The 27670-nt window shown below is 48.3% G+C and overlaps 1 protein-coding gene and 1 non-coding gene across 4 annotated transcripts in view; both read right to left on the bottom strand.

Annotated features, from left to right (window-relative positions):
• The window catches only part of SLC6A4 (solute carrier family 6 member 4), a 32531-nt gene extending 12344 nt beyond the window's left edge, over positions 1–20187 (bottom strand). The window contains exons 1-10 of one of the 3 annotated variants that reach the window (XM_032457528.1): positions 20006–20187; positions 19447–19688; positions 8009–8463; positions 5680–5814; positions 5023–5242; positions 4053–4191; positions 3364–3498; positions 2896–2999; positions 1673–1800; positions 321–433 (exon numbers count right to left, since the gene is read on the bottom strand). In XM_032457528.1, the coding sequence (XP_032313419.1) occupies positions 321–433; positions 1673–1800; positions 2896–2999; positions 3364–3498; positions 4053–4191; positions 5023–5242; positions 5680–5814; positions 8009–8351 (1317 nt within the window). In that variant the 5' untranslated portion in view covers positions 8352–8463; positions 19447–19688; positions 20006–20187. Of the gene's footprint in view, positions 1–320; positions 434–1672; positions 1801–2895; positions 3000–3363; positions 3499–4052; positions 4192–5022; positions 5243–5679; positions 5815–8008; positions 8467–19446 lie in introns of all 3 variants that reach the window. The other 2 variants (XM_032457529.1, XM_032457527.1) reach the window with 2 other exon arrangements.
• TRNAT-AGU lies at positions 1004–1075 on the bottom strand. Its single transcript has one exon. It is a non-coding gene; the product is annotated as a tRNA-Thr (tRNA).
• Positions 20188–27670: the final 7483 nt, after the last annotated feature.

The raw sequence follows: 27670 nt of genomic DNA, 5'->3' as shown, positions 1-27670 counted from the left end.
GAATGCTGGGCAGCAGGGCACTGAGACACAAGAGTGACCTCTCCCTGGCCTTTAGGTGCTGCCAATCTGGTCAAGGGACATTGCACAATAATAACAGTTCACATGTGCTGCACGGCCTGTGCCGGACACTTTACCCTCATTATCCATTATGACCTAGAGGGCAGTAAGCGCCCAAGTGAACAGGGGCTGAGGGAGTCCAGGAGGGAGCAGCCAACACCGCCCGCCCGGGGAGGCCAGGATGGGAGGGAATGGGTGCTTTCCTCCTCCTCGTCCCTCTCTCCTTCCTTCCCAGAGCCAGATTTCCCTCCGCAGTCACTTACCGTGCTGTCCAAGCCCAGTGTGATTAACATCAGGAAGAAGATGATGGCAAAGAACGTGGACGCCGGCATGTTGGCTATGGCTTCTGCATATGTGATGAAGAGGAGGCTGGGGCCTGAGACAGAGAGGGAGAGAGAAGGACATGGTCGCCAAGACCTGCCCTTCAAGGCTGTCTTAGGGGAAACTTGGCCACACCGACAATTACAATTCCTGTCACAAGACCTTACATATGAATCAGGCTTGGACACGTACTGAACGTGTCCTCACACCTCACACCATCCTACCTGGCCATCCTGACATTCTCAGGAGGCAGAGAGGGAACAGTATCCATCTTGAAAAGTATGTGCCCTCAACTAATGTAGGGAAAGGAAATAAACCCGAGACTCTAAGACTAGCAAAGCTGCTCACAATAATTTATGAGTTTCCACTATATAATAATTCAGTGCTTTTTTCAGGGCCAGAATTGATATATCTCTAAAGTCTTACAGCATTTAGCCCTCTCTGATGTCTCTAGCTCCAGAACAGTATGAAATGTTAAACTGATTTCAGAAGAATTATAGAGGCCTTGGAATAAAGACCTCCAAGTATTTTGAAGTCCTTTTTTTTTTTTTAAGCATTTGCGGGATTGGGTGGGGGGCGGTAATTCGGTTTGTTTTCATTTTAATTAATTAATTAATTTTTTAAACAGAGGTACTGGGGATTGAACCCAGGACCTCGTGCATACTAAGCACACATTCTACCACTGAACTATACCCTCCCCGCTTGAAGTCTTTTTTGATAGTATGAAGGACAAGTCCTCAACCTCTCATGGACAAGACAGGGTGCCTAGTTTGGGCTGTGGAGTTGATCAGAGCACTGCATCAGGCCAAAGACAGAAGTACATTGGCAAGAAAGTCCTGGAACTCATCTATAAGATTCCATCATCCCTCTTTCAACATCTGCCACTACTTTTCCAAGAAAGCTTACAGTATAGAAGAGTGACTGCGTCATCTACAATTAATTTTACTGCAGAAGGAAATACTGAGGATTAGTAATCATTTCCTTACTAGACTTGGACTGATCGCAGCACCTAAACCCACTGATTTTAAAAGCTATCATCTAAAGTCATATTTTCAAGCCCACACAGTGTATCCAAGGCTCCAGTACTGGATGCCAAGGGAGCCGTCCCATCCCCACCATGGCCTGAAACATGGAAATGGTTGAGATCTCCAAGGCAATAATTTTCTTTAAAATCTTTGAAAATTTTAAGAGGAACATTTATTCATAGTGCAAAAGTTAGTTATTTGCAAAGATCCAAGGAGCAGCAAAGCAATTCAGTGGGAGCAAGGGACTCAAACAGAACGTGAGGTCCTACCTGCATCTTTGGCCACCTCGGACACATCTTCATTCCTCATCTCAGCCATATACCCAAGCACTGTGAAGATGACAAATCCGGAAACGAAGCTCGTCAGGCAGTTCACCGCACTGGTCACCAGGGCGTCTCTGGAGCAGAAAACCCAAGGGGACTGAGACATTTCCAAGTCAGGAGTCTAAGGTGCATTTGTCTCCAGCCGTGGTGATCCTGCTGTGCACTAGCACAGCACAGGCCTCTGGATTTCAAACAAGGCTTGCTTGGGGCCAGGAGAGGGCCTTGGCCTCACATCTGTGAAGACCTCAGATTTAGACTTTTGACACTGTGTGCAAATGAGGTTACAAGAGTGAACCTAAAACAGGACCTCATCATACAACTTCAGGCTGGTGTCCCAATGTAAGGCCACACTGCCCAGGGAATAAGTGAATTCCTTTTTAAAAAACAAACAAACAAACAAAAAATATATATATATATTCTATAATTATCTTATGAATAATACAATTGGATTGCTGGACACTGCCATCTGTGATAGAGCATAAAGACAAAGTTAGCTCTAAAGATGAGTGATATTTATTTTTTATTCATTTTTAAAATTTTTCGGGGGGAGTAATTAGGTTTATTTATTTATTTAGTGGAGGGACTGGGGATTGAACCCAGGACATCGTGCATGCTCAGCACACGCTCTACCACTGAGCTAGACTCTCCCTTCCGACGAGTGATATTTAAATCACAACTGATGCAGCACTCCCTCTTTTGTCAGAATTTCTGAAATAAGATTTTGATACAAAAATTATGGCATCTTGTGTAGGTCAAAATAGTTCAATCATTATATATTTTGTGTATACATATATAAATAAATTATTGCATTACAATTTTTGTTGTTAGATACATTGTCAAGTGAAATCTAAACATTTAATATATGTTGCAATTTTTGTAAACCTGCTTTGGAGTTTCCTAAATTTTTTTTGACAGAGACTTTCACATAACAGAGGTGGCCTGGGGTCTCTCTCAGCCCTTGAGTGACCCGGATGAGGCTACGCTCTAGGTGGGTGCTCTGGCCATGGGTGAATTGGTCAGGCACCTGTGCCACCCCTGAGGGTCAGAGTGTCAACATGGCCCGAGCCCAGCCAGGTTTAAGGCCGTTGGTTCCATTGCCTTCCCTCAGACCAGCTGACTTAATGCTTGTTTCACTTTCAGACTTTGCTTGGGGGGCCCCAGATACTCACTGGTAACAGTTGTTGTTGAATTTGTTGTAGCTAGCAAAAGCCAGTAGGACCCCAAAACCAGGACCGAGAGAGAAGAAGATCTGAGCGGCCGCATCCACCCACACCTGCAACACAGAGAGGTGAGCGTCAGGGCTGAGACCCAGGCTAACACTGGACACCAGCAGGGCCAACGCCCTCATGCCTCCACACAGCCATGTGCAGAGGTGAAAACCAGGCTCTCAGGGCTCATCCCAGGGATGGCCATAGGCCAAGTGCAAACAAATGTGATTTCTCTTCCTATCTTTTAGGCATAAACCAATCCAGTGGCCTCAACTGTACTTTTCACGCTTATAATTTCATGATTTAAAGCATTATTGCAGGACTGGCCACTGAAACCAAATTTCAGTTGTTCCTACAGTTCTATTTGGAGGACTAGCTTCAATTAGTAAGAAGACCGACAGGTGCACACTGCTGTCCTCATTATCTTACCCCTGTCTCCAGGAGCTTCTGCCAGTTGGGTTTCAAGTAGAAGAGAACTCCTCTCCAGGCTCCAGGGAGGGTGGCCCCCCTCACCAGCAGGATGGAAAGGATGATGTAAGGGAAGGTAGCTGTAACCCAAACCACCTGTAAGGAAGGAAACGTAAGTTATCATTGCATGAATGCTGGTGTCTTTTATTCTTGAAAACCTCCAAAAAGGAGACCTACCTCTTTTTTTTCTCTGTAATTTTAGAAGGCAGGGTGATGTGGCAGAAAGATTACCCTTTAGAATCTGATGGGAATCTGATCCCAGCTTGCCAGCACTAACTACCTCTAAACCCACTCCCCACATGTAAAATGGGGAAAATGCCTAGCAGGAGGCAATAAAGTAGCCAGTGTATATAAAGCATGGAATGTGGCCCACGATGAGTTTTCAATAAATCATGGCCACTATTATTAGTTGTGACGCCATCAGTAGGTTAAAGGAATTTTTTAAAAAGTCATATAATGGTTTTTGGGATTGGCCCATTTCTAGAATTTTCTAATCTATCCGGTGAGGAGAGACTGAGCCTCATGGAATGTGTCTGATGTAAAGGAAACCATGCCCCCTTCTCTCTGGCCATTTGGGCTGCAGAGTTCTGAGTTTGAGACCCTCTGGGGCCCGTTGGCAGGCCTGGATCAGCAGTCAGAGTCCTCCTCACCTTGCCAGACGTTTTGACGCCTTTCCAGATGCTAAAGTAGATAATAGTGAAGATCAGCATGATGCAGAGGGCAAGCTGCCAGCTGATGCCCCCCAGGTCCTGCAGTCCCTTAGACCGGTGGATCTGTAGGACATGGCGCCTGGGGTGAAGGAGAAAGAAAGGCCCATGACAAGGTCTGAACAGGGACCTGAGCACACTGTGTGATACCCCTGGGAGGATGCCAAAAGGAAAAACAGACACTGCGCTGCAAGGACCAAGTGGTCACCAAGCCTCAGGAAGAGTGGGGAGGGGCTCTGCCCATCCTGAAGGAGAGAACAGTGCAGGCAGCCAGCCGGCCCTGGGAAGAGCACGTGGCCCAAAGGCAGACTTCCAGGTCTCTCCTTCCCAGGCTGGAACCCAACCAATGACTAGCGTGGCTGGCTTTGGGGTGCGTGAGGATTTGTATGTGTGGGCAGTGGGCCCCTGCCCCCCCCCCCACAAAGTAGCTCTCCTTGAGCTGCCATTACCTGAAATTTCCAGCTTTAAAGAAAACTACCTACTCCAGGCATCTTCTTCCAAAAAGTAGATCCCATGTATGAAGTGAACACACATGAAACCAGAAACTCACAGGGTAGTTTCAAACCACTGAAGTAGTGGGAGGCTTTGCTTCCATGACAGCTAGCTGAGAGGAGGGCCCAGGAAGAAGGACAGTTTTGATGCAGGGGAGTAATTTTGGAATGTGAAGGTAGGGACTGGCCTGGCCACAACAGAAAGGAGGGGAATGGCACAGGGGCCCAGAGTGTGGAGAACTCAAGGTAGAGTCTCCCAACTCCCTCACTCACAGTTACTCCCCTCCCTGATAGCTTCATCTTTCAGAAATCCATCAGCCAAGAGGTAAAGACCCCCTGGCCCCCACTTTCCTCCTAAGAACCCAGACCCCAGGGGTATGGCCTGCCCCTAACAGGCTACCCCCTCACTTACATGCACTTACGTGTAAAATTCTTCTGCTGGGGACGTTGAGTGGAGTGTCCAGGTGATGTTGTCCTCGGAGAAGTAGTTGGTACAGTTGCCAGTGTTCCAGGAGTTCTCGCAGCTGGTCCAGGGCAGCTGGTCCGTGAAAGAGGAGATGAGGTAGTAGAGCGCCCAGGCCATGATGGTGTTGTAGTAGGAGGCGATGTAAAAGGCAATGATGCAGATGGCGTAACCGATCCCTGGGGGAGATGAGGAGGGAGGCCAGGTTTCAAGCGCAGCCCAACAGTGAGACAGAGCGTTGGAGGCTCTGCAGCCTGGGTGAGGGGTAAAGGTAGGGGCTGCCATTCATTTTACTTCTCAAAGACTCTGGGAGATGACAGAAAAGTGGCAGTGTGATAAATTCCTTATATGTATTTGGAGAGTTGTGTGTTTTAGAAAATGAATGTGTGCTATTAATGCTTTAACTATTTCCCATTTAGCTTACTTTTAATTGTCATTTATTCTGTTTCACTGTAACAATCTCCTATCGCTTGAGGAGTCAAAACCTCAATTACTCAAGTTATCTCCCAGGGATACCTGAGGCTTAACTGATTCCAGAAGAAGGTCCCCAGCTCCCACCTATTGGTGGAATCACTTCCTTGGGGGACCCACTCACCCACCCAAGCCTTTCTGTTACCTTTGAAAATTGGGCAGATTTTCCTCCATATCGAAATGCATCCATTACGGTGGTACTGACCCAGCGCGAGCTCCATGTAGAAGAGCGGGATCCCTCCGAAGATGGCCATGATAGTGTAGGGGAGGAGGAACGCCCCTGAGGCAGATGAAAGACATTTCACTCCCTGCTCACATCTGATCCAGGACAGCCCAACTGATGTGGACCACAGAGCCATCTGATGCTCCAGCGTCATGATTCCACCCTGTGTTGAGTGACCTCACACGGTGCTCCCCTGGTCTTAGTGCTTTGCTAGAAGTAGTAGTAGACAGAGTTCCACAGTGAAGGGAGGTTGGGGAGGAAGCAGAGGGTAAATGGAAAGGAAGCTGGGTCTTGGAATCAACAGTACAGGGTGTGGGACCAGTTCTACTTCTAAGTGCCTGGAGGACCCTTCTCTCTGGGCCTCTATTTCCTCTGCTAGAAAATGACCAAGTTGAAGAGGACTGAGGTTCCCAAACCCAGCCACACATCATAATCACCAGTAGGCTTAAAAACACACACCTACCCAGACCTGAAGCAGAAGCTTCAGGCATGGGTATAACACACATTTTTTTTTAAGCTCCCCAGATGATTCTGATGCAACCAGTACATGAACCAGCATCTGGGACCCTCAGAACAGATCTTCTGGGACAACTTGCACAACAGCTGCAATAATCTATGAGCCACTGAATTAGTATCCCTGGCTCCAGACACCTGATTATTCTGAGTACTGATATTTGACTCTATTTCCACAATTCCATGGAGCCAGAATGCTTCCTCCTGAGCCAGATTTGCAGGTATGGTTGTAATCTGCAGGTTGTTTGCTACAGAATGAGAAACCACAGACAGTGCTGCATCACTGGAGATGCTGCTGTCTCCTGGCTCTCGTGGCTGAGGCAGAATTTGGAAATGCTACCCTGGGGACTGCTCACCTGCAGCCTGAGTTTCAGCCCCAAGGATGGGTTGGCTGTGATTTTTCCTGATAACTTTCCCTCCTGTAAAGCATTTTGAACCTTGAAACCTGAAGTCAGTGCACCTCAGAAAGGTCTCACCTATCTTACAATCACACTGGGTGAATCTGGCTTGAGAATAAGAACCACATTGTGTTCTCACGGTGGCATCTGTCCAAAGGGTTTGCTTGATTGGCTTTAGAGTAGGAAATGAGTGTAGGGGAAGTATCACCAGCGACCCAGCCCTTTATATTAATGCTCAGGCTAAAGGTGAGTCCTCCCAAGCTAGAGATAAAGTGATTCCAACTTCTGCTCCTCCCAGGCTGGGAGCGCTGGGCTTCCCGGGCCCGCCTGAAAGAGGCTTTGCCGTTGTATGGACCCAGGTCTTTCAAAGGTGCAGCAAATCCAGGCACCTCTGTGGCAGGTCATGGAGGAAATGAGGGAGACACAAATGAATTATCCCTCAAACCTTATTTTAGCTGCCCTCCCAAATCTGCTGCCAGAGCTCCTATCAAAATAAGTATTAACTGATTTGACTTCCATTTCTCATCCTTTTCCTATTCCAATAGCAAGTTCACTGTCAAAACAGAGGCCCTACACCTACCCACTCCTCCCGCCTGCTCTACTGTGCAGGGCTCCCACATCCACACCTACTGTCAGCTACTATTTTTGATAATCTACAAATAAACTGCTCTGGAGACATTAGAGGTAGAAGGAGGAACAAGATATGGTCCCTGGCCTCAAAAATCTAGCACTCTTGTAGGAGATACAAGGCAATCCACATATGGTTTAGAGTTGACACTGATGTGGCTGGGCTCAGCTATGGATCATGCCCAGATTGTAACTTAAGACTCTGAACCTGAGCTGTTGCCCTCTCTGACCTCACAGAGGTCCAAAGGGCCTGGAGGGTCTGTGCCAGGAGCCACCTCCCAATTTTTCCTTTCACAGATCTAACGTCTCTGGACTCTTCTGAGCAGAGCCTGCCAGCAGGAGTGAGAGAACTCAGCACAGAGCTGATGCTCATTCTCTCACGTCTCACATGGCGGAGAGCAGAGCTTGTATGATGAAGGGATGAGAAGGGGGCTCTTCGACAAATGAAGCAGTCATGATGCTGAAAACCTGGTGAGGTCAGGTTTGGGAGAGCATTCGTCCAACTTCGTAACCCAGAGAGCCTCAGACATGCTGACTTCAAGTTTTGGCTTATTGGAGATTTGGCTTTTAGACTAACTTGGAAGTCTAAGCAATCATGTTCCCAGACTCATACCACTTAAGACAGAAAAGACATGATTTATCCTCTGGCCTCCTCAGAGGATGTACAGACCACCCCTGGGTCAGAACCTCTGCTCTCAGCCCATGATACTGACCCCCTCCGTTCTGGTAACAGATGTAGGGAAATCGCCAGACGTTGCCCAGGTCCACGGCGTAGCCAATGACTGAGAGGAGGAAATCCATCTTCTTGCCCCAGGTCTCCCGTTCCCCTGGATGACCCTCAGCCACTAGGGTGGTGGTGGCAGCTGGGATGGAGTGCTGAGTGTCATCTCCTGCACCTGGGCTCGGAACTGCTGAGTACCCGTTGGAGATTTGGCCGGACTCCACCTTATCCCCAGGGGAAGAGACACTTTTCTGTAGAACTCCATTTTCCTGACAATCTTCTCCATCCTTACACGCTGACAGCTCCTTCTGGGAAGTTAGGGGTGTGGTCTCCATCTTGCTGGCTAGCAGATGACCCTGAGGTCCATGTGCCGAGGACCTGACCTGAATTCTTGATGCTGGGATCTGTGGGTCTTCTCAGCACTTTACATCAGTGGGGTCGAGAGCTCTGCTGGACAGGCACACAGAGAAAGGAGGACAGGAATTAGGCATTTTATCTGTCTTTGGTAACCTGTCATACATCTTAAATTACATTAGTCAATGGGATTACAAAGGCATCTGTTAAACATGAGACATCTTATTTGCTACATAAGAGTCAATAAAATCAACTACATTTTTCAACCTTTGCAAGGTATCAAATCACAATCAAGCAATCTGAAAAGGAAAAAACAAAACAACAAAACAAAAATAAACAGCAAGTAACTGAGGTTTTTGCACAGGCTGTTGTAAGAACAAAGTATTGACCTCACTTTGAGGGACTGGAATCCCACCCTGGAGTTTACCAGTGACTCAGAAGAACGCAAGAGGCCTGACTTCCAACAAAGCTTCTCAGAGCACTTACTTTGCCTTGGTTGCTGTGCGGGGGAAAGAGTAACAAAGAAGGAATTTCTGGTGGCAAATAGTTAGGGACAGTCCTCACCATCATTTAAGCTGAACACTCAAAGTACATGATAAATAAACTACAGATGTGACTTAAAAAGGAAAAGAGCAAAGGAGAGATGTGAAAAGGCCATCCTTGTGAGGCACCCCAGCTTCTTAGCTGCAGACTTTTTCACTCTTCCTGGAAGCCAGCTTTTAGAAACCTTTGGGCAGATTCTAGCAGCTCCCAGCTGTGTTCAGTCCATCTCTGCCTCGCCTTTCTCGTTCCTATCATGCCTCTGCAAGTCCGACTGGGCATTAAGTGGCACTGCCGCTCACCATTCATTCTTCTCGCCCCTTTCCAGCAACTCCTGAGGCTAATCCACTTGTTATTCTGCAACAGTGGGCAGGCGGGGTCACCTCTTGTCCACCTTGGAAGAGCCTGCAGGTTACAGATGCCAGCGTGGCTGGTGTCTCTGTCCGCACGTGCCTCCAGCCTGCGGTGCCTTCATGTCACTGCCGTGGGCCAAGGTGCAGGGAACTCAGCTCAGCTCCCCGGATCTGAGACATCAAACATGGGGTAGAAATCCGAGCCCTTTTGGACTTTAATCCTATAGCCTGTTATAAAGTAGTAAGGAATCAAGACCTTCCAGCTAACTTCATTTCTTCTGGGCCTGAACTTTTCAAACTCTTGAAACAGTGAGGAGTTGAAACATGTTTCTGCTTAGCTCAAGCTGCGTTATACTTTTCTAGGAAAAGATGTCCAGAGATGACTGATACCTCTATTCCTGAAAACTGCCAATATCTGACACTAAGCCTCCAAGTCCATCAGTCAGAGGCTGGCTAGGAACTGGTAGCTAATAAAAAGGGCAGTGTATGTCTCCTATCTATTTGGGGCTTTCGGTGACTATAACTTAACTATCCACATGTGGAACGGTGAAGACAAAAATGCAGTGAGTGAAAAATTAATAGATTCAGTAGCAGCTTCACACTGGTGACCATGCACCTAAATACTGGTGAGGATTAGAAATGAACACTAGGATGCAAGTAACTAGAGTTTTGTGTTTACTGGGTTCTTTTTTTCTGTAAGGTAGAAAATGAAATTTGTAAAGGGATGACTACTGCCAAAAATGTTACAGTAGCAAGAGAGAAAGGAGCTCTAGGTAGCCAGTGTGTGTGTGTGTGGTGGGGGTAGGTGTCCTGCGTTCTACCCCGTCTAACTGTCTGGCCCCACCCACAACCCTATCCCAGGCTCAAGGATGAAAACACGACTGATTGAAGAATATGAATTTCTGACAAAGAGTGATCCAGATAAAACCCCATCCTGCTCATCTTTATGCTGCTGTCTAGCCTTGCCTGCTCCCTGCTTCCTTGGGACCTCAACTCGACTTGATGGACTTTTAAAATAACCACACATTCTCTCATCCACCATAAATAACCATTTACCAGGGTAAGGGATTTTTATTTTAAACTTTTTTTTTTGGAGACATGATGAGATGTCCTTATATTTCAATACACAGCTAAATTAAACCTGAACTTGGCAGTCTCTGGTTATGTTGTTTGAAGGCCTCTGTACTTCTCTCTGGCCTATATCAGCTGCATGTTTTCCACATTAAACACTGAAGGACTTGAAGACCAGATGGCAGAGATAAAGAGCTTTACCACGTGCGGCCAGTCAGACAGCACCCAACTGACAGAACCCGCCTGCAACTGAAGTCCCCCTTCCCTGGTCTTTCTCCACCTTCAAAATTTACCCAAAATTTTCTATAGGAATGTCTCTCTATCTTTAACATCACAACTTTCTTCTCATTTAAACTGAAGCTTAAAGAGCAACTGTATCACCCAACGTTTCTCCAGCACGTCCACCGCTGTCTCTGGAAGGGAGATGTCACCGATCTCGGAAGAACATGTTGGCCAGGGAATCAACATTTAGCCATACCAGGGCTCTGTCACCCTCCTGCTGCAGGAGTCCTGCGATTTGTTCTAGATTTCATTCACTTTCTCCCTCGGGGCACTCTGCAGGGAAGCTGGAAAACGTGTGAGGGTTGGTAAAGTTTTAGGGGGCAATGTGTGTTCTTCAGGGTCCTCAGGGGTTCAGCCCCCAAGGCATCTGATCTTGACTTCTTGGCAACCATAATGAGCAGCTCCTAGAAGAATAATACACCAGTCTCTGTCTTTGCTGAGCATTACAGTGGTCTTGTTTCCTGAAATATCCCCCAGCCTTTAAAAAAAAAATCTCATCAATAGCTGAAATGGCCCAAGTTGCAAGAAAACCTGTTAAGAGGGTCCCTCAGCCCAATCGTGACTTCAGGCTGCCTCTCCCCGGAGGCTGGTCTCCTTCCATCCAGCTCTGGGGTTCTCTTATTGTGCTCCCAGGCCGGTCAGAGAACCTGGGGTGCGAACAGGTAAGTTACAGCCACATGAAACCACCAAACAGCACGAGGTGCCCATCCCCTTTTCCTCAATTCACTCCTCTGCTTTTTAGAAGAAAACTCCTCATGGGGATATTGATCTGTCAGCCAGGAGCAGATGGCCAGGCCTGGGCCCCCTTCTGCCAGCAGGATGCTGCCTGTGGATCCGGACTCTTTTCCCACTTTCGTGATTCTGCAGAGCACTGACCAGCTTTTCCTACTGGGACCAGCAGATGACAATGGTTGAGAGCAAGCTGGTCCAGGAATATAGAAGTAAGAGATGTTAAGAAGGTTGCTATCTAAGAATGCTCTCTTAAAAGCTTTCTTTTTAAAAAAGTATTTTTATCCTGCGGGGTAGAGACTGCTAACAGGGTCATTACAGCTGTGACCTCCTCTAAGCAGACCTGAGTTTCTCCATGGCCAGAAACTGCCCCAGAAGCCTTCCTTTGCATCTTGAATATGTGCTGTTGTCCCAGGCTGCGCAGGTGACAGGCTGTGGACGGTGCTGGGCACGTAACCCAGCTCTGTGGTGGGACAACAGCCTGACATGCAGGGGCCTCATCCCCCAAGTCTCCACACATTAGGGGCCGCACACAGTGGTGCAGTTGACTGAATGAGTCGACTTTCTGTTCACACTCCTGCTTCCTCTCGCCCCCGGGAGTGGGCCACCTCCCGGCTAGTAAAAAGGATTGTTTCTATTTAAACTTCTCCTGATCAAATCTCCACTCCTCTTTCTACAAACTGTCTCTGTAGCCTGGGGAACCAGCATCTGAACGAGCATGTAATTATAGTGATTAGTCAGGAAACTACCCAGCCCTTTGGAAATGTCTGTGGTGCTACTTGTCTGTTTGACGCCCTCAGCACATTCTAAGCAGAAGCACTACAGAAATTTTGTACTTTGACCTCACGTGTCGAGATCAAAGTGAGTTCATTTCTCAGGACACTCAATTTTCATTTTCAAAAAAAAAATAAACAACTCCCCCCACAAAAAATGAAAACCAGCATGAATTATGGCTTTACCGCTGAGATAAGAATAATTATAGGTTTTAGCCAAGTGACAATTTGCTTTCTCTATTCACCTATGAGGATGACAGGAGTTACGGAGCTGAGGTGCCTAGAATGCAGGCCCTCTGCCACCATCCGCACTAATTCAGCAGAGACAAACTGTCTGCCTGCTACGGGCTAGACTCTTGCAGACATGGCAGACCCATTCCTGCCTTCATGGAGTCCATGGTACAAGGCCAGAATCTGACTGGCAGGAACACACTGGCACACTTAAGGATGGAGAGGCCGGTGCAGCTTCCATGTGTCACACCTCCCAAGGTGAATGGAGGTTTCCACTGACTTGACGCGGTGGATTCGGATACCCTACGTTTCTGGCTCCAGAGCTGCCCTCGGGTTTTAAAAGCCTTCCTTCTGTTACAATTGCACAGCTTCTGTCTCAAGACCCTGGATGTTAGGCACCTCTGGGTCACGTCTCCACAGTGTCAGATGGTGGTTTGTATTTGTATCTGTCGAAGGGCCTGTTGAGTTCTCTGAGGTGTGCAGTGTCTTAAGTCATAAGCCATGGTAGAAATGAACTCCGCTATCACAACCATCTTCTTATCCAAAGAGTACCTTGTATGAGACAATCAGTTTAATTTTTTTTTTGGAGAGGAATTAAATAGGCTAAAATCCTCAGGGCCATTTTGGGCCAGTGACCATGAGAAAGGAAAAGGGTCTAGGTCCTTCCCTGCCTGGGCGAGGATAGCTTCCAGCTTCTCTCTGCATAGAGTGTCAAACGTAGAGGATTAGCCACTTGTGGTGGGGTGGAGATCACTGCAGAGGCTGGGCAAAAGTAAAACGGACTATTTGTCTTCACTTTAATGACAAGAAACGGATCTGAACTAGGCAGGCATGAATAGCCCTCCTGTAGTGAATACAAACAGCAAAGCCCAGACTAACCACCTTCCTGAGGCATCATTTAATAGTCCCCGTGTGTCCACAACCCATGGCCCTCCTGTCACACACTGAACTGGAATCCCAGACCCACCACTTACTGGCTGTGTGACTTTGGGCAGGTTGCTTAACCTCTCTGAGCTTCCATTCCCTCATGTGTAAAAGCAGACCATTAAAATTCCTGTTTCCCAAAGGCAACATGTTGTGGGAATTACATAAAAGTATGACAAATGCTTAACTCAGTGTCTAGCACATAGAAAGAATCAATACATGACAGTGAATTGATGGTCACTATGCCACCACACATATGCAGCTCTTCTGCTTTTCTATTTCTCACCCCTTCAGGGAAACTGGCTAAGTGAATCACAGCCCACAGCACAAGTGGGCAGCTTGAGCCAGAAGCTAAGTCTTCCATCCTCTTCCACAGGCCCTCACCGATTCGTGCTTGTTCCTTTCAGTGACTTGGAGTCACTGGGGAACTTGTAACAGCAGATTCCTGGGCTGATCCCCCAGAGATTCTAATAAAGAGATCCATGTGAGTGCCGCACTGTTAACAAGTACCCCAGGTTATCAGAGACGGTTGGGCCACTGAGCATGCCCAGTGCACCCCCACCCTGCACCTGGCTTCGGTTTCTATCCACGAAGCTTTCCCTCACCATCGCAGCCCAAGATCATCTCTCTACTCATCTGTCATTCCTCATTGATTATTGGTATCATTAGTTATTCTTTTACATACATTTGCTTTGCATCTCCCTGGAAGCAGGGGCCGTGGCTTATATGTTCTGTGCTCAAATACTTGCTGACCGGTATGTGTTCTGCACAGCTCCCAGCTGGGAGGGTCTATTTCCGGTTTCCTGGGCGCGGGGTCCAGGGAACCACAGCCGCCATGCTGGCAGGTGTGAGCCTCAGGTGAGGCTCTGCTCTTTCTTCCCCGGGTCCCATTCTCAGGGGGGGGCTGCCCCTCCCCCACACCTCACCCATCAGGAAGATCTGCTATGCATCTCGGGGGCGGAGCGGGGACTGTCACAACAATAATTTTAACGAACTCTGGCCTGGAAAAGACTGACATGTCTAGGATTAAAGAAGAGCCCAGGCTGTGCTTTTAGACTCTGAGACAAGTACCGGCAGGCACGTGTGTCAAGAGTCTGTGTTCAAAAATTCATTTGTGAGTTGCTTGCTTGGAACTTGTGATTGTATTTTCTATCTACAGAAATGAATGTTGTAAACGGTGGCTAACCTCCTAAGCTAGTTTACAAAATCCTAGTTTCACTGTAAAATACTAAGACATCTAAGATGCAAGTTGCAGAATAGCGTTGTTAAGTACTACAGAAGGTGGTGGGGTGACAATTAAACTAATACAGTTATTTATTTATTTAACATTCTTTCTGGTTCCTGAGGAAAACTAAATTTAAGGAGAGAAGGACAAGGAGGTAGACCAGCTCTTATACAGATTCCATGGAGATGAAGGCATGAGGTACCTTTAAAGATCTTTAGAGGCTGGGGACACAGATTCCTTATTACATTTAACTACACAACTTACAACTTTTACAGGAAAAAAAAAATGCTATAATATGTTTCAACATGGACAAGGCCAGGAAAGAGACCTGGGAAACTCAAAGCAGGTGATGTGTTAGATTAGGCAGGACGAGGGGTATCACTTACACCTTCTAAATACTCTTTTATTGTTGTTATAATGCACTTTATGCAATAAATAGAAATCAAGATTAAAAAATGCATGGAAGGATTTCCAAATACGGCTTTTCTTTTCCTTACTACAGGTATATTACTAAGTCTGCTTTTGTGTGAAACAGGGATGATTAGACCCACAAAGGAAGCCAAGAGAGGGAGCCGGGGAGAGAGAAAACCAGCCCCAGGGAGAGGCTGTTAGGTAATGAGGACGGATTTACCTTTGGCAGCTGGTGGAAGAGAAAAGGGGAGGAGAAAGGGATTTAAAGTGGAATTAAATACAATGTGACTGAGGAAGAGGGAACCGGGGGCCCATTTCTCTGGGTGGAGCAGGGAGTGGGGGGTGGTCCAGCAGCAGAGTGGAGGCCACCTTCGCAACCTCATTATCCGAATGTTTGTGATTTGGGTAACGTTGCTCAAAGGGGCCTGTATGCTTAGGTCAAGTTCTGAATTGTGCTTCACAATGAGTCACACACACAGTTTGGGAACATTCATGAAAAATCAGTTCATCATTACACAGAACTGATCGAGTTCTCAGATGCACTGAGATGAGGACGGGAGGTAGTTCCCATCCCTAGGAGTTGTCAGTCTCAAAAAGTAGCCCTCTGAGCTAGACATCACTGAGATAGTGGGAGGAAATTTCAACATGGGCTCTAGACTCAATTAAAATCTTTTATCAACATTAAGTTTCTCAAATGTGATAACAGGGCTCTGGTTATGTAGGAGAATGTCCTTGTTCTTAGAAGACATGGCTGAAGTACTCAGGGATGAAATATTTGGATGTCTGCAAATTCTCACAGGTTCAACAAAAAAAATTACATATATATGTATATATATAGTATAATTATTACATTAATTATGTCATATACATTGTTTCAAATTATATATATGTTACATATGTAAAAATGAGATATGTGTCTAATTAGAGAGAAAGTGCACACACAAATGTGGCAAAATGTTAACAATTGGTGAATCTGGGTGAAGCTTCACTGAGCCATTTCTCCAACTTTTCAGTTGAAATTTTTCAAAATAAAAAATTGTGGGGAGAAAAATAATTCTGTCCCTGCCTAGAACAGCGTATCTCCTGCCTCCCTGTCTCTTCCATCCCCTTGTCCCCCAGCCCCAGGCTTCTCCTCAGAAACTAGGAAAAGACCCAGCTAAGGTTGATTAACGTTTAAAATAACACACTCAGCAGAGGGAACAGAAGTGCGGGAGACTCTGGGTCCTCAGGGCCGTGGGCCCTCCAAGGGTCTTTCCAGCTCTGCCTTGTCACTAATTCTAGGGAATCCCTTCCTTAGAGGAATAAAATAAAACCAGTTTATTTTCTTTTAATTCAGCAGCTCCATAGCAAAGGAAATAAAGTTCTTTCCCCCTGAATCTGCCCAGAAAAACCACACAAAAACACGAGAAAGCCAAGGCCCACTGACTGGCTCCCTCCCCCTGAGCCCACCTACCGGCCTCCAGCTTCCAGTTCTCCCAGGGCACACAACCTGCTCCTCCCCACATCCCCCACCCCTTCCCTTCCTACCTCAAATAATGACACCAATAACTGGACCCCAGGATCCCAGGAGACCTTCCTCATGCTACCTGCCACTCGTCAGTGCCTGGGGACCCTGGCTGTGGAGCCGGCCCTGGGACTTCACCTCCATGTCTCCACATTGGGCTTCACCTCTCGCTCTGCAGTCCAGGGGTTTCTGGGATTAATGGAGGGCTATCCTGTCTGGCTTTTTAAAAAGCCTGTGGCTTAAATACCTACTACCAAGTGCCCTTGGTCCAAGGCTGGGGTGGCAGCGAGGGAGCCAAAGGAAAGAAGGAAACAGGGCAGCCAGGCTGCCTCGCACAGGTCTTATGTCCACTCATTTCGTCACCCTGTTAGACACCAGGCTGGGAAAACACTCACTTGGTTTACAAACATGTTACTGATGTTCAGTAAGTGAGCCTTCATCTTCCCAAGCACTGACAGCTGACAGCGGTCAGGCTGGAGGGAATGCCCCAGCGCCGAGATATTATTCAGAGATCATTTCCACACATGGACCCAGGTCAGTACCCTGAGCTCCGCCTAGAAATGGGGGTGCTGTGTCAGCCAACGGTGGGTCTTGGGCCCTCTGTAGAAAAGCAAGTCAGGTCATTTATGCCAGGATTCTTTAAAATGCTCAGTTCATTTATTTTCCACCTGAGTCCCTCCTAGAAGGACATTTTTTTTTCCTTAAGGCGCTGTATTGCCCAGATAAGCGCAGAAATGGATTCCCCACAGGAGCCGGTGAGCTGGCATCACTTGCCCAAGGAACAGAGAAACGGGCGCTCCATCAGACCTTTGACTCCACACCCAAGCCTACTTGACGTCTTGGGGTTTCGACTGCCCTGCACCCTGGGCAGGTTGTAAAGGGGACTTGGGGAGTCAGGAAACTCGGGCCCCTGTCAGTTGGACACAGTTGAGGTACAGGACTTAAGTTGCACGTGTCACAGTGTGCAAAGCCTCTGCCTTAGAGTGAAAGCTGGGGGTCCCCAGGGGACCCCTATCTCACGTAAACATCTGGGTAGAGAGTCCGGGCCCTCGGGCATTTTGCACCATTATTTCAACTCAAGTTTGCTTAAAGCAGAGAGGCAGGGTCACAGTCACAGAATGAATTGGAGGGGACGAGGACATTATGTTATGCAGGGTCCCTCCTCCAAACCCCGCGTGGAGCTGAGGACTGTGAGACCCAGAGAAGCTGATCTGTGACCAGGAATAATTAAGGTCTGATGTACCGCCTTAAACTGACAGAAACATGACTGCATAGTTTTCCCTTTGGCCGTCCAGGCATCTTTATTTAAAAAGTCAAGTCATGACCATATCCTGTTGATTCATTAAGCCAAATTAAACCTAAGCTTCTTCAGGCAGCCCTGCCTTTGTTCTCCCAAATTATACCATTCGACAAGTATGAAGGAGAAGGAACTGCCATTTCCTGGCTTAAATTCTGGAATTGCCTGCGTTTCTTTTTGGAGGGGGACAGCCAGGATGTTTCTGCAAGCCCACTGTAAGAGACAACACTCTCCAGTCAAGCACCCCCATTCCACGGTCACCTCACCCATTTGTGAAACTCTTTGATGTGCCCCTCTGAGTTTTATCAAAATGCTCAGACAACTCTAAAAATTCCCCAAAGAGGAATTCCTGAGGTTTTGAGGATTCCATTAAAATTTTAATGTTATTCCGTCCCCACCCCACTGCCCACCCCTAGAACATACGTTTTTAAGCAAGGAGATTGAAAGAAATGGGTTTGAGAATCTGTGCTGGTGTCACAGCTCTGAAACATCCTAGATGGATCACCCTAGTGTTGAGGGGACTTTTGATGAATTGCGAAGCAGTCTCAATCTGCTCTCACTCAGGTTCAGTGACGAGAAGGAAAACCTGTCCCCAGAATGGCTTGCTTAATTTGCACAAGCCCCATAAGAACCTGTCTCTCATCCATGCTGGAAGCAGCCACCCCCACCACCCCTCTGCTGAATCTGTGGTAGGAAACCTTGAACCTCAGCACCAGTGGCTCCACACAAAAGCGAGAAAGGTGACAATGAGTCAAAGGTGTGTGCTTCCCTCTGTTCCCCAAACCCAAACAGCAACGTGCCCGTGGCACCCATCCATTTCATTAAACACAAATCCCAGTGCTGCTTTCTTAGACTTTTTTTCTATGTAACTGAGGGCAAAACACATTAAATATTTGATCTCGTCTTACTATCATGAGAGCTAGCAGGCTCATAAATAATCCATTGACCTGGTTCATTTTTCTGGACAAAATTGATCATAAAAATACATACAAGCCTTTGTAAATGTCTGACTCTTAGAAATTCCACCCCTCTCAAATTCTTTAGATCCCCAACTAGAAAAGAAATTCTTTATGCAGAAGACCCAGGGCAAAAAGAAATGTGCTTTAGAATTCTTTAGCTCCAGAGAGCCTTTTCAAAACCAAATTTAAATGTACACATTTTCCAAGCAACTGATGGTTACACACTTCAACCATGTAAAACAGCTCGCTGGAGTCTTGAGTTTCACATAAATTCTGAATGGCCTGTGAGATGACTGAGAGTGGATCGGCTCTGCCAGTGAAAACCACCCAAGCGCACGGAGACTCGTCCCACTTAAGTGTCATTCAGAGATATCTCTAGATATTTGGGCATCTGTGTCCACCAGGACTTTCCCGGCAGAGATGCCTGCACACAGCACCCTGCACGCGATGGCGGTCAGTGAAGAGCAAACAGAAGCCATGGGTTGAACGCAAAGCAACTTTTCCCCGAGCACGAGGCGGTACTTTGCCTAAGACCGTCTCGAAGGGTCTTCCTGGACTACTCGGCCACCGGCAGCTCGGCACGCAGGGGATGGAGGAGCGCTCCGAGCCCGTCGCGCGCCCGCGTCCCGGTCTCCCCGCGCCGGCTCCGTGCGCGCCTGCCCTGCCCAAAACCCGGCGCCCACCGCACAGGCCCCCGCGCCCGTGCCTGGGGAGGCCGCGCTGGATGAAATTCTGGGGAGAAGTGCGCCTTAGAAGCCAGAAGGAAAGCGGACCCACCTGTCCGGAGTCCGCGGAGCCTGGTCCTGGGCTTCAGAGGCGGGCGACCCTCGCGCCCTCGAGGCACCGGGGCGCCGCTGCCTGTGCCGGAGCCGGCCCCCGCGCGGCCGTATTTGTACTCTCGGCCCCTCACATGGTCTGATCTCTAGATATCCGCCGCCAAAGAGCTCTTTAAGAATTTTTGCGTCACTTTGAGCCGCAGAAACTTTACGTTTGCCGGCGGCCGCGGCTCGGCGTTCCTCCTGGGGAGGGGACGGGGCGGGTAGGGAATGTGGGCGCGCTCAGGCGGGAGGGGCGGCCGGGGGGAGTGGAGAGGGAGCCGGGGCCTGGGGAGGTGAAGGACACCCCCAACACACACACTCACACACAGGCGCACACAACTCGCTCACCGGGAGGGACCGCGCTCTGGGAAGAGAGGGAAGCCGGGGCGGTGAGGGGCGGGCCGCAGACCCAGCCGAGCCAGGTGTCCAAACCCTCGTGCTCGTTAACCTGGCGGAGGAGGGGCTGCTCCAAAACCTACAGGTGTAGTTCCTCCCCCACCAATGGCTCCCCAAATTACATTTAGGTTTCGGCTCAATGCCACTTCCTCAGAGCGATCTCTCCTGACCAGTGACACCTCCCATCACCCCGATCCCAAGTCCTGCCCTATTTTTCTTCCTAGGACTTAGCCCCTGGCTTTCCGTCCGACTCTACGCTGGGACGCGCGCTCAGCCAGAAGGTCTAATTCCTTGCTCACCCCGGTGACTCCAACAGTGCCCAACCTAGTGGCTCACAGTAAATACTTGCAGAAAGAATGAATGAATGAAGAATTTCTTCCTATTTTGTCTTGTTAACCAGCCACAGTTCAAAGCAGTAGAACAGAGGGTATGGGTGGTGATCTGGAAAAAACGTAAATGCCTGTGGTGTTGGGTGAGTGGATGAGTTATTACAATATTTTAATTATCTGAAGAGGTTCAACAGGAGCCTATTGTGTTGAGCCATGTGAATATATTGCTATAATAATTAAAAAAAAAACACTTAAGTTGGAAAATGAACTTAATGTTATTACATTATCTTTCTGGTGATTTTTTTTTTTTTACATTTGAAAAGAACAGATGCAGTACTTGCTCTGGGATGTCCCTGAGGCTGAGACGGGAGGGCAAGGGCTGGCCTACCTATCTCCCCAGAGGAGGCCAGGGTCCCAGCCGAGTAGAAGGCAGAAAGGAAATAGCACTTACAAGTTTGCCACACCCTTGTACTTAGAGGAGCGGAACCCAGAGAGCGGAGCTGGCACCCAGCTGAGTTGAGCTGGCGTCTGGAGGCACTAAGCTGGAACAACTCTGTCCCAGGGCGTGGACGGCGCCCCATCCTGGGAGGAATCAGTGTGAGGTTTTGGTGCCACCTAGATGTCAGGGTGGCGACTACAAGGAGAGTAGGGTGGGCTTCTCAGAGCACCGGGCTGCTCTGGTAAGCTAGCTGGGGATTCCTGGTCAAGCTTGGGAATTTTGTCCCCTGGCCAGATCTGTAACAGGCGGCTCCTCCTTTCAGACGAACACAGTGTATGAACACAGTGTGTAAGCCCCGTGTAAACAAGGGGCTACACAAGTGTGAGGTGCAGTTCTGGGGAGGTGGCAGGGCAGAACAAGGGGAGGAGGGGACTGGGAAGGGGGGCCAATGGCTGCAGGAGGCAGTGGGTGACTCCAGCCCTTGGCTAAGGCTCCTGTCTCCACCCACTCTGTCTTCCCCATTGGCTCAACGTGACTTTTTAACACCATTCCACAGCCTCATGACCACACCACTCCTGGCCTTCTTTCTAGACCCTAATACCCATTCCTCCTGACCACTCCAGCCCCTCTCAGAACTGCTTTCTTTGGTGCAGTGCTGGCCTAGAGTGCGACTCCCAGGGGCCTGGGTTAAATCCCAGCTCTGACTCTGTACTGTCTGTCTGGGTTTGTTCCCACAGAAGCGAAGTTCCTTAATCTCAGCCTGTACAGCCTTCGGCTCCCTTGTCTGCAAAATAGGGATCGTAAAGATGGTAGGCACTGCCCAGCTGTGGGGGATGAAGGGGCTGACATGTGCAGTAACATCTGTGCCCTCCCCTCCCGACGGAGACTCCCCACCTCACCCTCTCTTTGACCTTGGACCACCCACCCCCGTCAGTCTTCTCCCCTCTTGCTCCCTGGCTGAGGGGCACTATCAGAAAAAGACATTAGGATTACACAGACTGGCCCTTTCCCTTGTTGCTCACTACCTCCCTGGCAAGTCCATACAGAATTGTTGCAGAAGGTCCATCCCCTCCGTACATATATGCTTTCCCTTTCTCTTGTGCCCGTGGGTGCCATCCCACAGAGACCACTTGGCCTCAGCTGCCCCACCTTCACCTCAGCAAATCTAGCCTCTCCCCTCCCTAAAGCTAACCCTTCCATGTCTTGCTTCCTAGGCTCATTGCCACATTGTACTGTCTTTCTCCAACACCCGGACTCCACCCTTGTGGAGACCCTCAGTCCTGACACCCTATTCCCACTGCCTGTGGAGCTCCACTCAACTGCCGCCCCTTGCTGCCCGATCCAGGTGCACGGACAGACACCACCTACTGCCCAAGAAAGGGCAGCCCTGCCCCCTTCCCAGGTGTCCACCTCCATCCTAGCTCCTTCATGATCTGAGCACCTGCTCCATGCCAGGCCCTGAGGAAGCCACAACCTCTGCCCTCAAGGGTCAGAGAAAGGAGCTCTGCCCAACATGGAAGGCAGTTGGAGGCCTTCAGCAGGAGAGGCGTGAAGAGAGCAGTGTTTCGGGGTGGGGGATCAACGTGGGCTAGAGGTACAGCCAGGGGAGGGGAGGCTGGAGGCAGATGGGCCCCTTAGAACATCAGTGCGGGTGTGAGTGCAGGTGTGAGGCAGGGCAACACCACTGCACACAGGGAAGCAATGGGAGCCAGAAACCGAAGGAGAACCTGTGGTTGATGTCTGGGGAAAGCGCTGCACCTGTCAAAGATGCCGTAAACCTCGGTGACTGGGTGAAGAGACGTGCCAGGGATCATAGCAGTCACTTCTCTTTGTTCCACTAGCTCTAGCTCAGAAAAAGAGGGGTCTCTGATCTGCTATCAGGCTGCAGAATAAACAGTCTCACTCTGAGAGGTAAAGAGCACATTCAAATATTCACATTCCCTCCCCAGCCCCAGCCCCCCCCATCACCACACACACATACACACACACAAACACCATCACCAAGAAGACCCACTTCCTGGGCAACCAAGGAGCCAGGCTGGGACACACTGTGTAAATCAGAATAATGGAAGGTGAGCACCCCCCACCCCTTCTTGTGGCCTCTTCCTCAGTATTCTCAGTCCTTAAAGAGTGTCTCCCAGCACCCTCCTTGTTTTTCCTGGGGCGTGACACAGTTTTGGTGATGAGGTCCATGTTCAACCATGTGAGCGGAACACAGCACCTCCAGGGCAGGATTTGCTGCCACTGTGAACCCTGGGCTCATCCCCACAGGGGTCACCGTAGCAGCCCCCTGTGGGAGGCTGTCTCTGATTCAGATGAAGCAAGGCCAAGGAGAAGGGAAAGAGAGCCCCTTCTGGAGGGCCAGGAGCGTGACCAAGCAGGGGTGTGGGAGAGGAATGCCCTGTGGAAGGCAGAAAACATGTGGAAGGAGATGAACTCTGCCTTTGGTCACCTTTTCCTGGCCCCTTCTCTTCTGTTCCTTATGAGCCTACTGCCTTTGCTAAACCCTATTCCCCAGATTTTACAAGGTCCTACGACTACCCCATACTATCCCTGTATTATCTTTGAACTAAGGTTTTTGGCTTTTACTTCCTTTCTCCAGAATCCCCCCACCCCACCCCCGAATGTAAACATCTTAGCTAGGGCCACGTTCTGGAGGGCATTTATTTTTACCGTCCACCTTGGCAGACAAGTCCAAGCCGGGAGACGCACAGAGCACTGGGGCGGGCCCCCAGCCCTGCAAACACTCAGACCTGCTGTAACCCTTTGATGTCTCCTAAATGCCCGCCTTGTCCGCTAGGCTCCCAGCTCCCAAGGGAAGGGGCTCTGCCTCTCTCCACATCTCCACACCCCGCGCTGTCAGCAAGGCAGGCCTCATAAACATGTACTGGCAGTGAACGACGAGGGAAATGCCTTTTACTCTTAACAGACTCAGAGTGCCGTAAGAACCAGGGCCCTCGGGACTGGTGAGTAAACCGCGGCATATCTGACAATGAGGTTCCGCCCAGCAGAGAAAAGAGTGCGGCGATTTTCTCTGTGTATTGACATCTCTCTAAGTCTGTAGAAGAAACTGGGAATTGTAAGTGCCTTGGAGGGAAAGGATTTAGGGGTAGAAAGGAACACTGCTTTTTCACTGTAAGCCCTTCTACACTACTTAAATATTTGCCATATGTAAGTAATACTTTTATAAATCTTTTTAAAGAAAAACAATATTTTTTTAAAAATTACAAACTAAAAAACAAAGAGGGGAAGGAAAGAACACAGGAGGACATTCTAGGGGCCCCAAGCTTATGGCAAAGCAGGGGAGAAGGCTGGAGGAGTCTTCATGCAGCACAGGCAGGTTTCCTTCTGCCAAATTACTGAGCACCACTGTTTGTGTTCCCTTAGGAAGGAGGCAAATCTTTTCTCTAATTTTCTAACAACGATGCTGTGAGCCAGGAGGTGAGGTCCAGGGCTTTGCTCAGGATCACATCAAGAGGGGCAGAATTGTTTTTAGAACCTCAGTCCTGCTACCAGCCCCTGAAGTCACTCTTGTCTCCTCCGTCCCATTCCCAGCTTTCTTTGCCTGCTCAAGATTACAAAACACTCACCCTCTCTTTAGCTCTTCTTCCCCTCCAGGAACTTCGAGATAACTTGGGCCTCTGCATAGAGGGAGGTTTTCCCTTTAGTCGCTTCTTAGAAAGCTGATCACCCTCATCCTTGATGCCTGTGGTCACTGTGGTTAGAAGTTAGTTTAAAACCAGTCAGCATTTCTTTTCATTTTCTCCAGCTCCAAGCCCTTTCATAACTATTATATCTCTAGAAAACTTCCCTCATAGAAAGTCATCTGCTTTTGCAACCAGCTCATGTATCTACATTGTATTTTCCCAACTAAATGATGAGCTTCTGGAGAACAGGGAATTATTGTTGTTGTTTTTAATGGTGGTTTTTTTTTTTAACTCTTTTGAAAAAAATTTTAAATAATTTATTTACTTTTTTTGGAACTTGTGCACACCAGGCACACACTCTACCAGTGAGTGAGTGAGCTATACCCTCACTCGCCCAAGCAGGGAATTGTGTTAACCCCCAGAGGGCCTCACCCAGCGACAGGCATGTTGGAGAAGCTCGGTGAGAACTGGGTATTACCACAAGCCCCCACCTACTGAGCACCTCCCAGGCACGTGGTCTGCATCCTCTTTTGTTCTTCTCCTACCATATGGATAAAATGCAGTCTAAACCCTTTGGCTGTATTTTGCTATAAGTGCTATTAAAAATAAATTATAGTTTTCCTTCTTTTCAAGCTGTGACTTGTCATGTTTAATGCATTTCAAAATGCTCTTCAATAAAGATGGTATGGAAACTGGAGCTCAGAGAGGTTTGGTAACTTGTCCTTGGTTACCAGGGATTTTTTTTTTTTTTTTGAGCTGCGCAGCCAACCTCTCTGCCTGAGTCCAAAGGCCCCGGGATTCCCACTCTGCTGGGCTGATATGAAGCAAGAAGGGTGCAAGCAGTGAAAAAGTGAAGTCAACCTTTGTGGGCTTCCCCCCCCCCCCCCCCCCGCTACTCCCCTTCCCGCAGTCACCACATCTAGATCTTTCTGTAAAGCACTGAAGTATGAAGATCTGCAGGGCGTTTGGTTCTTCTACTCGTCCTGCAGGTTACAGGCAGGCCCGCTTTGGATCTATGTATAAACTTTTAATTGAGTGCAGCTGTCAGAATATAGGGCATTTTCAATCAGTCAGCCAACCTTATTTACTATGAGCCAGGCTGTGGCGAGCAAGACAGAGCCCCAGCCCTTGGGGAGCTGACAGGGAGTATCGACGTCAGGAAAAAGAGACAAGAACATATAAATAAATAAGAATTTGAGAAAGTGCAGGAAGTGAAGGAAATAGACCCCAGTTACAGTACAGAGTGACAAGTTTGGAGGTGGTAGAGGCATTGGCTCCTTAGATAAGGCGACCAGGGTGGCGTCAACATTTGGGCCATGGCCTGAATCATGAGAAGCCGGCCTTCAGCTTTAGGAAGAGCTTTAAGAAGAGGGAACAGCAAGGAGGCGGGAATGAGCTTGGCATGTCTGAGGGACAAAGTTGGGGAGGGCGGGTGGTTGGCTGGAGCAGAGTGAACAAGAAGGGAAGTGGGGAGGCTGCCTGGGGAGGTGGGCAGGGGCCACAAGGGAGGAGGCTGTGTGCTCCAGTCGCTGAGTGTGTCTAAGTAGAACTTAAAGGACTCCTTATCGATCTTGGAGAAGTTTGGATGAGGTCCCTGCCAGGTGAGATGCAGGGAGGCTTCAACTTAAGTCAAACACACACAACTTAAGTCAATACCCACCCTGCCTCAGCTGCCCTGTCCTTCTGCAAAGCAGATGATTAAAAAAAATAAACTGTCATGGGATAGCCTGAGAGATGGTTCCAAAACCCACTCCAGCCACTTCAAGAGGAGCTACTTAACATGAGTTTTTCTAGAGGAGTAAGCAAAAGAGAGAGAGAGAGAGAGAAGTTAATATTCAAATTGCACCAAAAAAGAAGAGTGCAGAAGGGCTTCCCACCCTCACACGATCCTGTTCCCAAGTAACTGCAGCTGTTGGACAGTCCTTCCCTCTCTGTCTTTCCCTTTGTGGTGATATGTAAAGTGCTTGGATTTTGAAAAGGAAAACAAAACAACTCTGGCCAATTTATTCCTAATTTTCAATCAAATTGTATCATAGACCCTAGAGAGGAAGAGTCATCTTCATGAGAAGAAACAGTGGTTCTGAACAAGTTGTCCTAACTATTAGAACACTCATCTGGAGTTACTCAAAAGAAAAAAAATCCAACTTAACCAACGACTGTGGCCACAGTCAGCAACAATGCTCACCCACACCACACGGCGAGAGAAATGGGAATGAAAGTACAAGTGTCCTGGCGCTGCCAACAGCAAATGCGAATTCAGCTGCTCTTTAACAAGCCAGAGCATGCAGATGGATCCAGAACCACATCCGGGAGGAATGTCTGGTTATCAGGTCCTGGCTTCTTGGAAGTGTAGGGTCAGAGTGACTCTACATGTCCCAAGAGGAGTCCTGGGACTGGCAAGGACCTTCCAGAGGTGAGAGTATCATTCCAAGAGTTTCAGGGGAAGACAACTGACACCTTCCCATTTCTGAGCTCACTGGGTCACCCAGATGTTAGCAAATCCTTCCAATCCAGGTGTCTGGCTAAAATTTTGGCCCATTTCTCTTTATCTGCAGCAGAGAAGACGTACCCATCATTCTTTGTTTCTCTCCACTGGATCCTAATTTCATTTAGGAAATAGCTTTTATTAAACATTTGGTTATGAAGATTATCTTTTTTACATATTGTTGGATTTGGTTTGTAACATGTGGTTTAGGAATTTTGCGTCTGTTTATGGGGGAGATTTGCATGTACTTTTTTCTTTTACTATCTTTCTCAGAGTTATGCCAGCCTCATAAAAGAATTCTTTATCCCATAAAATAGTTCTTTATGTCTTTCTTAAGCTAATCAGGATTCCCCAGAGAACACTTCCAAACTCCTGGACACTATGGTTCTAGGAGCCCAGAATAACTGAGGACATTCAAAATGCAAATGCTCACCTAATCCCCTTATGGTACATTCACCCTCAGCTCAGTTTCTGACCTTCAGGCCATAAACTGTTTTTCTCTCTTGAGAATGAATCTTGAATTGGCTGCTGCTGTGAGGGGGAGGTGCAGTCACCTAGCCACCCCAAGTAGGATGGCATCTAACGGACATTCAACTGTTCAGTAACCCTCTTCTCGCTCCCAGTTCCCAGAGTAATGCTCCCTGGTGCTCCCACAGCTTAGCCATTTGGGGATTAAGCAATGTAAATTGGTTTGCTTATCACTGGCTGTCTACACCGCTGTCTCCACCACTGGCTCAGGATTCAACTTTTTCAGTTCTGCTAAATCTTTCAGTGCCTCAATCTGCTTTCCGGGTTTCTTTCTTCCCTCCTTTCTTCCCGGGGCTTGGGGATTTCTGTCTTGTAAACAAATTCCTTTACTGTCACTTTTAACAAAATTAAGGGTATCT

This window comes from Camelus ferus, chromosome 16, assembly GCF_009834535.1.
Source record: "Camelus ferus isolate YT-003-E chromosome 16, BCGSAC_Cfer_1.0, whole genome shotgun sequence".
Lineage (NCBI taxonomy): Eukaryota > Metazoa > Chordata > Mammalia > Artiodactyla > Camelidae > Camelus > Camelus ferus.
The sequence above is the reverse complement of the archived record's forward strand: the minus strand, read 5'-3'. Positions and strand labels throughout refer to the sequence as shown.